The sequence below is a fragment of the Limulus polyphemus genome, unplaced genomic scaffold, assembly GCF_000517525.1.
Source record: "Limulus polyphemus unplaced genomic scaffold, Limulus_polyphemus-2.1.2 Scaffold2139, whole genome shotgun sequence".
In the NCBI taxonomy this organism is placed as follows: Eukaryota; Metazoa; Arthropoda; class Merostomata; order Xiphosura; family Limulidae; genus Limulus; species Limulus polyphemus.
The window spans coordinates 108,163-122,490 of NW_013667749.1; the positions used below are offsets into that span (position 1 = coordinate 108,163).

Here is a 14,328-nt window from a genome sequence, read left to right on the forward strand (position 1 = left end):
CCTCCCTTTTTTTGTTTCTAACTCTCACACATCCTTTCTTCATAGAAGGATATCCTCCCTCCAACCTTATGCACGGAATTTGCCCAATCTGTCCCATATTGGGCTGGACGTTCTACTAATGTAGCATTATTTTTGTCACATTTTTATCGTCATTTCACTGTACTTGTCTGTCACTATCTGTGGCAAGTCTTTTGTAATTTGTCCTTCTGCCACTCTTCCCTCCTGACAGTAATTCTGTGCATCACCTTTCTGCCTTTATTACCTTACTATTCATCAATGCATTCTTGGTCTCAACCTTTTCTAGTTATTTCGTGATCCTGTTCATGGCCCTTCTTTTTCAGTACTAAGAGGTTATTCTTCTATTGTGATCTTCTCCTTCATTTTCCTCAGTCCTCCTTCCAAATTTCTTTGGCGTACTGAGACTTTAATGAGGTTTTGCAACTTATTGTACAAGCCCCATTTGAGATGTTGACCATCTTTCTCTCATGACTTGTTTCCTCTTACTTCTCTTCTATGATTACCATTGTTCCAATGTCTTTGAATGCTTCTTGTGCCATCTCCCACCTCATTTATCTCTTTTTGAACTGATCCTTTTCTCATTGGACTTCAACTGCTTAGGAGGTACACTATACTTCTCTCCCTTCTTTCTGTCTTTCATCTATTGGACCATTCTCACCTGGAAGAGCTATGGAATAAGAAATGTGAAAGGAATGAGTTTGGTAGAAATGGAAGAGGGTATGGATTTGCTCCTAACAAGCACCAGGTTTTAAAAGAGAGAAGAGCACCTCATCATATACAAGAGTGACAAGAATAAGATGCACATTGACTGCATTTTAGTTCAAAGGAGGGATAGGAAAAAGGTGTTGGATGTAAAGGTAATACAAGGAGAAGCAACATAGCACATCAATATAGTGTGTTGATAATGATTATGGAGAATGAGAGGAACGAGAAGAAAGGAATTGAGAATATTAAGGTGTGGAAGCTAGAAGGAGAAAAAGAAGAGAAATACAGAGAAGCAATGAAAGAAAAGATGCAGGAGGTCCAAAAGATTGTCGGACATGTAGACAGCTACTGGAATGTCCTGATTTAAGAGGCAAAACAAAGGGATGAGAACCCAAACAGTAAGAAGCATGGTGGTGGAGCAGAAAATTACAGTAAACCATTAAAGAAAGAAGCCTTCAAATAATAGCAGATAAAAAAAGGATGATGACTCTTCAAGAATGGTGTAAAAAAAGGAGCCAAAGAGAGCATTAAAAATTGTTATGACAACATGGAGGCACTAGAAAGGGAGAAGAAGATATACAAAATAGCCAAGCAAAGGGAAATGACAAAGAGAGACATCGTAGTGATCAAAGTAATTAAGTACAAAGAAAGGAAACTACTGACAGATGGAAATGCAGTAAAACAGAGGTGGAAACAGTACTATGAGGAACTACTACTTAAAAACCAAAAATCAGGCAGAAGAATTGAAGGAGACACCACAGCATGGCATCAGTAGAAGAGAGGTCGAAGACGCAACCAGAAAAACAAAGATAGGCAAGATGGGAGGTCCATAAAAGATTGTAATTTAGGCTGTAAAGGCACCAGGAGATGATGGAATTGAGTATGTATGGGACCCTGTTGAAGAACACGTAGAGGGAAGAATGGATACTCCCAGAATGGAGAGAGACTACTGATACCCATCTACAAGGAGAAAGGAGAAGCTCTTGAGTGTAAAAACTATTGAAGAATAAAACTGGTGTAACATCTGCTGAAAGTGAAAGAAAAAGTACTGGAAAAGAGAATAATGGAAATCAGAGACATTGCCAAAATTCAGTTTGGGTTTTTGCCTGGAAGAGGAACAGTAGATGCAACCTTCATTATGCAACAGTTGCAAGTGAAATACCTTGAAGGAAACAAGAAGTTACACCATGCATTTGTAGTCTCAGAAAAAGCATATGACAGGGTGGTACTGGTGCCTTCGAAAGAATAGAGCACCCAAAAAAGCTGATCAGAGTAGTGAGAGCCACCTATGAAGGAGCAACAACAATCATGAAGATGGTGTACGGAGAAGCAGACAAGTTTGAAGTAAACATTGGGATGCACCAAGGGTCAGCCATTAGTCCCCTGCTGTATGTCAAAAACAGTACTCATAGTGAGTGGAAGATATAAAATGAAGAATGGGAAGAGGCATGAAAATGAATGCCAGAAAAATGGAAGTCATGGTGAGTGGAAGAGGTTTGGAAGAAGAAGGATGTAAACAAGAAGCCATTGTAACAGGTAAAAGACCTTAGATACTTGGGGAGTACAATCCAAAGTGAAGGAGGAAATGAGAAAACTGTGAGAGATAGAATCCAGGTGGGTTGGATGAAATGGAAGGAAGTAGCCATAGTCATCTGTGACAAAAGGTTACCAAGGGCACTGAATGCCAAAGTGTATAAGACCGTTATTAAACCAGTGTTCCTCTATTGAGCAGAGACCTAGATCCTGAAGAAGAAAGAAGGCTTGTTGATAAGAGCACAAATGAGAATGCTGAGATGGTTGTTGGGATCATCGCTTAACCTTTTCGCAACAGGCTCGGTATAAAATACACAAGTTCATATACACATTTGCACATGTTAAGTATATATATATATACTATAAATTTTAATGCTATATGTGTATCTTCACAAAATGTGGTAGACTTTTAGTAATGATTCCAAGTCTTTTGTACACAAAAATTAAGATTTTTTAATGAAGTGTTTGTACTAAAGATTTGTTTGTGAAAATATCGAGTCTGTTTTGTTACTCGTGCAAGTGTGAAGAGATTTTCATGTCATGGTTAAAAACTATTCTTCATCCCAAAAAATCTCAAATATTATTTGTGTAATCTCTAAAACCTTCAAAATTCATTTGAAATGTTCGTTTTCAGTAAAACTTTATATTTTTTCTACCCTAACTATACAAGGTTTATCAATTTGACTGACCTCGTAACGACCATAAAAAAGTAGGAAATAGATATAAATTATGCTTTTTTTTGTTCTAGAATGACTACAAATTATAAAACAAAAACAAATTGTTTAGTCTAAATAGCTTAAATCTCATAACATTATAACTTTATATATATTTATTATTTTTATTATATTGACCTTCCAGTCATGCCTGACTAAAAATACAGAAGTTACAATGGCGTGGCACATGTGCACTCATATTATTGTATCCAATAATATAAAACTGACCTTTAGTCTTTACAAAGTGACCTGTCTTAACTATGTTTTAGTGGATTTGTATTTTGTAAAATACAGTCACTTTTCAATTATTATACACTATATATGCAATTGCATGGGTTGCATCCCCCATAAATCAGGTACTGCTTCTGTCATAGTGAAAACAACACTGACAGTTTTTCTCCTTTAGTAAAGAATATACCTACATATTTACTGAGTGACACAGACTCTTCAGTTTTGTTTGTGTGTATGTGTTTTCCTACTACATCAAATTATGTTACATCATTATATATGTTAGGCTTATGACAGTATATTTCAAAGGGTTAATTATAGTATAATGATTTTGAATGAAAATCAGCAAGTCACAGCCAATATCAAACCATGGTATAAGGCATTTTTGGAACTACATTTTGACAACATTTGGCATTTCATAAGTAGTATAATGCCACCAATAATTGATTACTTTTCGGAAGGCTATATAACACCCTTTCTAACTCAAAATATTTTTACTCTCAGATCAGGGATTTAGATTTTCCAAAACTAGATATCCATTGTACTTAATGACATTGGAAAACAAAGAAATATGTATCAACTTGGGGGATTGGAACCATTCAGACAGAGACTTGCAACAAGTCATACCCCAAGTATGGTGAGCAAAGTGTGGTATCTTGTGATAGATGAAAATCCATAAACACAAAAGTCAGTGGCAAAAGCCATCCACATGTCTCCAAGCAACAGTATGCAACATAATCAAGAAGGATAATTGTCTGGAAACTAAATGAACAGGGTATAGATTTACCAAGATAAAGCTTTCAGTCATACTTTTTTTTTCAATCATCCCTTACCTGAAGTAGCTGGAGAATGAAAGGAGTATTCATGTTGCAGACATGTTGTCTAATTGACAGATGTAGCTCTGATGGATTTCTCTGTGATTAGACTGTTGAAATAGTAGCTTGGAAACTATTTCCCTCTTACAATATACAAATTATGGAAAACCTGAAGGAATAAGTGGTGTGCTTTTAATATGACAGCCTCACAACAGAGTATTTTGCAACTACATTGTAAGGCTATTGTCAAGATGCCATTCATTAGATAGAACATGACTGGACATGGTAAAATGAAGTGACATAACGAGGCTCATTTGTAATGTTCACTAAATTTTGGTGTCTGTATTTTGAAACTTTGTTTCACTGTATTGCTCATTGTATTACAATATCTGGCAAAAAGAAAAGGGCCTTAAACTTACCTCAAGAGAAGCATATTCTTTTTAAACAGTAATTGCTAGAAGTATGAAAGATATAATGAGTTTTAATGTCTGTCATAGTCTGTGTATTTAGATATCACAATCTTCTCAATTATTAGTGTTTCCCTTAAAAGGTTTCCATAAGAAAATGTTACATAGGACATTAGTTGCAGGTACTATGAATGACTTCATATTGTTACGTCTCCGTTTGTTAATTGATTTTCTGTAACTTCGTTCCGGCGAAACTTAAGCGACACAAGTCCTTTCTTAATAAAACTGGTTTATTCTTTCCGAATATAACTCTGCGATACACTTAATCTCAATATTCGTGCTAAAACAAACAGTATCACGAACGAACGTTAACTTCAACAATACCCTGTGACTGCAGTTCAATTACTCACTGTCTACACACACATTACCTTCCCCTCTTATATATACCAGCCTACCCTACTAGTAAATACTAGACCATTCGCCAAGATACGGGATAGTTCTAGAAACAAGAGAGCGTGAGAATTGTCACGTGATCTCGATGATGCAACAATATCCTCTGTATTTGTAAAAATAGATTATGAAATTTAAAGTTACATATTGTGTATAAAATCTGTAAACTCTAAACAAAGAATATTTTATTCATAATTTTCTGGTAATCTATTAAATAATAACAAAAAATCTTTAATTTATATGTTTGTTTTTTTATTCTGTCTGAAAGGAATGAAAATACATTTAACACTGGAAATACTTTGGATTAATGAATAAAAGAAATGATTTACAATAATGTATTGTAATGACATATGAACTAATAGAAGGTGATGCTGCAATGACATACTTCTACATATTCTTCAAACTACAATTAATACTGGTATTTTAATTTGTATCATAAGTGTGTTTCATTTAAACAAATGGACCTATTTCTCAAACCACTGGGGAAGCTGAAAAAACATTAATTCATATGAAAATAATATTTTTTTCTACAGAAATGATTCAGGATAAATTTTATTGGATTTAAGTATGAAATTTAAGAAAATCAATTTTAGAAATTTGCAAACACGAAATAAAGCTTTTGGAAAAAAAAACAAACAAAATAGTGAAATGATTGAGGTTGAAAATTACGCCCAGTTTTTTTAGCATCCCTGTATAATGTAGCTGTTATTTACTCTCTTTTACTATGAATTGCCACTAAATCAGCAGTGTATGGTGACATGAATAGTTGATAACTATGACATCAAATAAATAATGCCATGTTGAATGGCACTCTTTTTGTTCATGGCATGCACACTTTGACCCCTATCTGTGCACATAGGGTTAACAAGTTCTTAGCAGAGCTTAGATGGTTAACTATCCATTAAAGGTGCTGTCTTTTTCATCTTGTATTGAGTAAAAACTGTATTTTACATTGTATCCAGTCTCTTTCTTTGCTTCAAGTTCAGTCAGAGTCAGAGAATTCAAAGTTACTCCTGAAATACGTTTTATGTTAAACCTAAAGGTTCCTGTCTGATTACTGGAAAGGAAATCAGTGAACCTGAGGAGACCACACCTGATAAAACTGCAGGTGTTCCATAGTTTTTGAAATCTAGTTATAATTTTTACCCTAAATAGAAGTATGAAAGAAAATCAAAGAATTTGATTATTAGTATCATATTTTTTTTGTTTGTTTAACAGAATGTTACACCAGAGGAATGTGTTATAGCACTCAAAGAGACAGATTGGGATGTGCACAAAGCTGTGAAGGTTTTGCAACTTCAGTGCACAGTAAACATCCACAACCTTGAAGTAGAAGATTTCAAGCAAACACTAATTCATTGTAATTGGAATGTTCAACATGCAGCAGACTTCCTGCTTGCACGCTATATTGCAGGAGAAGACACCACAGAACTCTAATACTTACTCATTAGAGTGTTAATCATATTAATATTCATTAAAGCAGCATGTATAATGATACAACCCATAGATGTAGAATTTTTACGTAACAAGTTACTATTTGTGTGTGTGCCAAAAGCCAATATTCTTTCTTTTTTTTTAACTATAAAAGAAGATGTACAAAAGATGCTAATCTAAAACCAAACATACTTCTGTGGCATTATTTTTGTACTTGTACTTGTATTTTATATTTTTATAGAATATCACATTATAGGAGTCACCTTATATTCTTCAGTCTGAATATTAAAAAGTATCTTGTATCCATACTTTTATATTTTAATATTTAACAAGCTAGAGCTTAGGTTCTTGGGTTGATATTTTTGTTTACACTATCAGTGTTAGCATGTTTTTACAAAAACAGTAGTATTAAAATAACCTTTGACAGTTGCATGAACCTGGTCGTATAAAGGGTTCAGAATATTTGGTAGGAGAAGGTAAATTCTAATCTGGTAAAGCAAGTTGAGTTGCAGCAGTTGTTGTTTTTTTCAAGAGTTCAATATTTGTTTTACATTGAATAAATATAATGACTGGTAAAGTTATTTAATATGAAGAACAGAGAAGTTTTGTAACACTGTTTTTAAAATCATAGTACTATGTTTTAAATGTTTAATCTTACAAAGTGAATAAGATAAGAAAAAGTTCAAAGATTGAACCATTTCAAAGAACCATATTTTTAATCCATTGGTCACAAGAATTTACTTTACTTCAAGTAAAACTGATCTGAAAAATAAGTTATCAAAATTTTGATATATGTTTTTGATGAGAACAGCTATAAAATTTTTAAAAGAGTATTTATATAACAAAAAGAAATGCAGTAATAATTTAGAGCAATCATAAAAACTTTATACTTCCAATGAAGTTTTCAGTGACATTTGGAATATTACATTAGTAATTACATTTGAGCCTTTTAGAGAAATGAAAATACTGCTACAAGTCAATAAAAAGTTGCCTTATATAATATTTGTTTACAAGTACATTCTCTGAACAGTTTAAGTGTGTATGTATTTAACCAGTAAGTTGATTTTAGATTCAGAAGACTTATTTGTTATATATACATAAATATAATAATGTACTATATTGAATACTACATAAAAAGTTTCATGAAAATAAGTTTTGATAATTTTTTTATAAGTGACCTTGCCAATGAATCTCTTCCTTGTTAATTTTTTTTAAAAAGTAAAGCTTTTATTTCTAGTCAAAATATAAGATTTTTATAACAAATGATTAAAATGAAAAATGACACATCTTGTTTTTGTAATTTGTTAAAGACCAGTTTGTAACTTCAATCCATGATTGGTAACTAGTTAGTACAACCAGGTACATTATGTATTTTGAAAAAATGTTGAAAATTTTCCATAGAAAAAACTTATTATATTGCCTAGTTATATTTTTGTATCCTACTTGAAAGGAATATAAATTTGAAGGATTTCTAATGTTGGAAACTTTAAAAACTAAACTTAAGGTGGTGCCAAAACATTGTCTGTGTATTAAGTTCATTATTTTAATAAATATATGTGTACTTATACCCAGAATAAACCACTATAATAAGTCTCTAATATAAATTTCATAAACTTTTAATGGGACAAAAAAGAGCCTATTAGCCCATCAAGGATGTCCCTTCCAGCTCCCAACTATAACCACCCCTTACTACTTATGTATTCATCCAATCTTTTCTTGAACTCGTTTAAATTTTATGCCTCCACCACCCTTGAAGGCATCTTGTTCCAAAAGCCAACTACCCTCTTTGAAAAGTAATACTGTCTAAACTGTAGATGACTCCTACGTTGCCAAAATTTAAACTTATGCCCCCTTGTCCTATTGTTTTCACTGTTAAACAAAAAAGTTGATGGATCTATATTATAAATACCATTAATAATCTTAAACACTTCAACCAAATCCCCTAGTTTCTCCTCATAGGACAATCCCACTATCCCAGGTATCATCCTAATGGCTCTTCTCTGAACGTTCTCCAACAATTCAATGTACTTCTTAAAGAAGGGAGCCCAAAACTGTACACAGTACTCTAAATGAGGCCTTACAAGTAATTTATACAGTGAAGCAATAACATCCCTGGTCTTGTATTAAATATTTCTATAAATGCTACCTAAAACCCTATTGCTAGCTACAATACACTGTTTAGATCACTTAAATTATTTTTCAATCACAACACCAAGATCATTTTCTTCAACCACAGTATTTAATGAATTCCCGTTTAAATTGTAACAATAATTTGAATTGTGAAAACCTACATGCATCATCTTACATTTTGGATAGAACGTCATCTGCTACGTATTAGCCCAATGTTTCAAATGATCTAAATCTCTCTGTAAGTCTCCAGCATTTTTGATACAGTTAGCCAACCCAAAAATCTTAATGTCATCTGAAAACTTTAAAATTTTGTTAGTCATTCCAGAGTCAATATCATTAATATAAATCACAAACAGCAGAGTACCCAGCACAGAGTCATGAGGCACATGGCTTATAAATGTGATCCAGTCAGATCTAACTCCATTTATTACTACTCTCCAGCCAATTTTCTGTCCAATTTAACAACATTTCCCTCACAACCACAGATTTAATTTTTGTAAAAATTATTTTGTGAGGCACCTTGTCAAACACTTTCTGAATATCAAGGTAAACTAAATCTACAGTAATTCTTTCTAATACTCTTCCACTACTCAATGACCCGTAATAAATATTTGCTAGCAGTTCACAAATAAAATCTTTAAGTTTCTTTTAAACTGTAGGATAAAAGTTGTCTGCTCCAGTGGGTTTATCAATTTTGAAGTTTCCCAACTTTCTCTTACAATTCCATGACTTAAAATGATTACTTTTACATCAATATTTTTCTCTTATATTAAGTGCTCTGGTTGAGGCATAATACAAGGTGTTAATAAAGTCTATCTATTTCAGAGAAATAACGGGTATCTGTGTTAAATTCAAGGTATACATTTATTGAATACTTGAGAATAAGGTTCTACGTATGCACATCAATATCTCTACAGAGCTCAAATCTTTGTGCAGCATTTCTGAACACATCCTAGATAATTTCATGCGTTATTTTGTTAACAGCCGTTACAATGCGTGTACGTAAGTCCTGTAGATCTTTAACCTTCGTTTGATAGATGTCTGATTTGATAAATTCCCATGCAATGAAATCCAAGAGAATTAAATCTGGCGATCAAGCTGCCCAGGGCCTTTTGCTTCCACGTCCGATCCACTGATCTGGAAATCGTTCATTCAGGTACTCCCGAACAATATTTGTCTAGTGACAAGATACGCCTTCTTGCTGAAAGATGACGATGTTCAATATCCCAACCAACTGGGGTTCTAGGAACTGTTGCAACATGTCCAGATAAATAGCCCCTGTAACTGTAGCTTCAGCAAAGAAGAGCGGTCCATAAATATTAGATTTAGTCAAACCCAACTAGAAATTACATTTAGGAGTATCTCTTTCCCATTGATAGGAGAAATCAATCTGTCTTTCATTAGCTGGTATGCGACAGTTATGGCAGTTAGCCTTTCCACACGTATGGAAAGTTGCTTAATCATTAAAGAGAATGTGGTCCATTAAATTTTCATTCTGAATGCGTTCAACAAGATTGGCACACATTGCACTCCGCCGTGGATAGTCCTCTTCATGTAAAACCTGAAGGTAATAACTTTTCTTATGCAAATTTGTAATGTCAAATTTTTGTAGAACGTTGAATTGGGCAGCCTGAGTCTTGGTGATGCGGCACGAATTGACATGCGTGGTTCTTCCGTGATAGCCTTTCGTACTGCATTTACAGCATGCTCTGAGACACGTGGACGTCCAGATCTTGGTTCATCATTAAAAAATCCAGGTTTTTTTTATTTATTCAACAATTCACGTATTGTCTTGTCTGTAAGACCTGGCTTATGAAATTTTCTTTCAAACTTCCCTCTAATTTCTTTCCTTGAATACGCAATGTTACCACCATCACACGTTCTTGCACATTCATCTTATGGGGTTCTGCAATACCAATCAGTAAAAACAGTTATTTCACTGAAATAGATAGGGACTTTATAAACACCCTGTACTTGTATTTTCCTTTGTAAAAACTAAAGAGAACATATAATTGAATAAGGTTACCATCTCATAATCTCGGATCTGACTTCGTGGTGTCAGTGTGAGTCTTATATATCTATCTGTAACTAATAGTTCGTACATGAATAAAATTAGTTTTTATCATCAGTACGATTAAATTGCTCTGTAATTCATTGTGAACAATTCCACCAACACCGTATAATCCCATTAAAGCTCAAAACTTCATTTTAACTTTGGTATTTTAGACAGTTGTTTGTAAAGAAAATGGCATGCCTATGGTAAGAAGACCTAAAATGATACAAGAGGTTTATAAGTGGCTTTAGATCAGTTGTCTGTTAGTTTTTTTCCACTTTGCAATCATATTAGTGATCTAGAAGAAATTGGTGAATTATGTTATTTCATTCAATTTGACTAGTAGGTTATATAACTTTTTATTTCATATCTGCTTGTAATGATTCTGGTTAATGTTGTAATATAAATTTATCAAATTCCCCTGTGACAGTCTAACTAAATTATTGCTAATGCCAGTTTGTATTAACTATTGAAGTATTTTCAGTTTTTTAAACTTAACACTTTCAGGGAAGACATAATTGAGTATGATTTTTTTTTCACTTAAACTAGGCATTTGTCTATTTAGACGGGCATAAATTTTAACAGATGGGCAAAAATATTATATAAATTTCAGTAAAACCAAAATATGTTTGTCTTCAACACAAAAAAACAGAGCCCCTCCAGTGGCACAGCGGTATGTCTGCGGACTTACAACGCTAGAAACCGGGTTTCGATACCCGTGGTGGGCAGAGTACAGATAGCCTATTGTGTAGCTTTGCGCTTAACTACAAACAAACAGAAAATATATTTGGCCTTACCATTAAATAAAGTATACAGTTTCTTTTATTGTTTCCTGGTGTATTATTTACTAGCTTCCATGTCAGTCAGTCGTTTGAATGTAGGTGCTTAACCATTCATGATATCAAACGATATCCCAGCCATGACTTAGTTAAATAGTAATTCAGATAAGTTGTCTCTCTGCACCATCGAGAGTTATAGCTGTGCATAGATCACCATGTAATATCTTATGCATGCCACAAGCCTTGAACAAAATTACCATCCATTTTATTTTAACCTTTTAACTCCATTCGTTGTTTAATAAGGTGTCTTCATGCCAAAAAGTTGATGGCAAGCCATAAATGCAACAGCTCCATCTATTTTAAGTTTGATTTAGCCATCAGATTGGGCAGTGCAGCAGCCATTTTCCACTCAATGTTATGATGATTGGAAGAGACAGCTATGGCCCTAACATCATATGGTATAGGCCCGGCATGGTCAGGTGGTTAGGGTGCTCGACTCGTAATCTGAGGGTCGCGGGTTCGAATCCCCGTCCCACCAAACATGCTCGCCCTTTCAGCCGTGGGGGGCGTTTTAATGTGATGGCCAATCCCACTATTCGTTGGTAAAAGAGTTGGCGGTGGGTGGTGATGACTAGCTGCCTTCCCTCTAGTCTTACACAGCTAAATTAGAGACAGCTAGCGCAGATAGCCCTCGTGTAGCTTTGCGCGAAATTCAAAACAAACAATAATGATATGATAATGTGAGGTTTAGTTCCAGTGGATACCTGAGTAATTCCTTACCACTCATTAGGCACCACTCTAGACAGTTGACACAATCTTCTTTCCTGCAAATAATAATAAGCTAAGTGTGAGTGGAGAGAGGTAAATCTCGAAATTTGTCTTAGCAATGTTGTTTGACAGATGAAAGTAGATGTCACAAATCTGGTTTTCAGTCCACATTATAACAAAAGCAGCTTCAAAGTCTACAGCAAACACCTAATTGACCAGAGATATGGTAGTAGATTCCTGAAGGCTGTATATACAGTTTATGCTACTACTTCCTTTGTAGAAACCATTTTGATCAGAAGATACATATAAGTGAAGCAATCCAATGACTAAGTGAGACTATATTAAACAAAGGTTCTAAAGTTTTAGTGTCTATCGTAATAAGGAGATGCTTGATAACAGATAGGACCGAAAGTTACTAATATAACAGAATAAAAACAACATGGGCATATTTTCAAACAGGAGAATATATCATAGTATTCTATTTATTCTCAAAGAAATCCACAATAAAAAATTTTAAAGTAGAAAATGGAAAACAAATAGAATTAATTCCTACGCTTGTGTCATTTTGAACGAGAGCAGCATTGAGTACATAGATTGAAGCTGGTTAATAGAATTCTGTATGTTTGTTAGGATTTAATATGAAAAAATGAACATAGTTCGGAAAAACTTGAAGAATAATTAACTTGTAAGGGACCTAAGATTATCAAACTAAGACTGTCACAAGGGTTGTGAACATGAAGAAGTAATTTGATCAAAAATAACATCAGTTTTGGGCCACGAATATTACACTATTGAATGACAAGAGAAAAAATCATCACAAAATGAAAGTAGTTTATATGACACTGAGATAATTATGTTGAAAAGTGTTGATGGTTTGAAAGCCTAAGCATAGCACTGATAACTTAACACAAAAGAAGTTATTAACTCCAAAGCAGGATCATGCATCACAGGATGACAGAAGTTTCCTTTGGGAGTTTTGATAAACGAAATTCCATTCAAACCTAAAAGATTTGTATGTGAGGCTATCACAAAGGTTATAGATCATAAAGCAGGAAGGGGAAATTTTTGGAGAAAGCTTAAGTACTAGGGGTATTGAACACAACTTTGATACATTCTGATTCATAGTCACATAGTCCAGCATGATGATGTCCAATATAATTTGTACAAAGGGGAGTAATAGTAGATAAATTAACATGAGACTGGGATCTAACAAGAGTAGAGTACCCCATATTAACTCTGTAATTATGCTTTACGACCATATGTATGACACTTAAGACACTTTGTAATACTAGTCACAATGTGAAGGATACAGTGGCTAATAATGACTTTCATGTAGTTAAAAATAGGACTAGTAGTAGTGGATTTAATTATAATGAGTAAGTATTAATTAAGCAGCAGATTTCAACCTTTAGTTTGTGCAGATGATGAACTTGAAGAGGGAAGGATAACAAAGGGGACAGATAGAGGTGATAATGAAAAACATAAAGAGATTCTTTGGTATGGCATGTGGATAGGATAGTCTATAGGGTAAACGGGGAAAACTAATTATATTATGCTGTACAAGGGCAGGGGTAGAAAATTTAACCAACAGATCAAGGATATACTGAAGGATGTTAGCAGTAATGCAGGCTTTGTAGTGCACAGAGAGGCTAATGATGTAGGGAAAGGTACCAGAAGATCTTATATGAATAATGTTAAAGAAAGCATTATAAATACAAGTTTCAACTGACTGTAATGATGGGTGACTTGGAGGACTTTAGAAAATCAAGAGAGTTGGTAAAGTAGGAAATAAAAACTATATGAAAAAAGTTGGCTGAAAATGTTAAATTAATAAGAATTTTTTCACATACATTAAATGTAAACAAAATGTTAGGATGAAAGTAGGACCTTTGAGGGATGTTAAAAAAATTTGTTTGTTAGTTAGTAAGCATAAAGCTACACTATGAGCTATCTGTGCTGTTACAATCACAGGTATCGAAACCCAGTTTTTAGCATTATAAGTCCATAGACTTACTGCTGTGCTACTGTGAGGCAGGAAGGCTAATATCCAGTGATTATGGGATGGCTGGGTTATTAGATTATACTTTTTTCAGTTTTTATTCATTAAGCTTTAAGCAATATTCCTAACATGAACAGTTACTAGATGGAAACAAGGTTGAACAAGATGATCATATTGTTACGTCTCAGTTCGTTAGTTAATTTTCCGTAAATTTCGTTCCGACGAAACTTTAGCGACACAAGTCCTGTCTTAAATAAAACTGGTTTATTCTTTCTGAATACAACTTTGCAATACAC

At 33.9% G+C, this 14,328-nt stretch overlaps 1 protein-coding gene across 2 annotated transcripts in view; it reads left to right on the plus strand.

Moving 5' to 3' along the window:
- LOC106466063 overlaps positions 1 to 8,239 on the plus strand; it is a 114,348-nt gene extending 106,109 nt beyond the window's left edge. For both annotated transcript variants that reach the window (XM_022394015.1, XM_022394013.1), the window contains one exon: positions 6,088 to 8,239. In XM_022394015.1, the coding sequence (XP_022249723.1) occupies positions 6,088 to 6,306 (219 nt within the window). In that variant the 3' untranslated portion in view covers positions 6,307 to 8,239. The remainder of the gene's footprint in view (positions 1 to 6,087) is intronic.
- Positions 8,240 to 14,328: the final 6,089 nt, after the last annotated feature.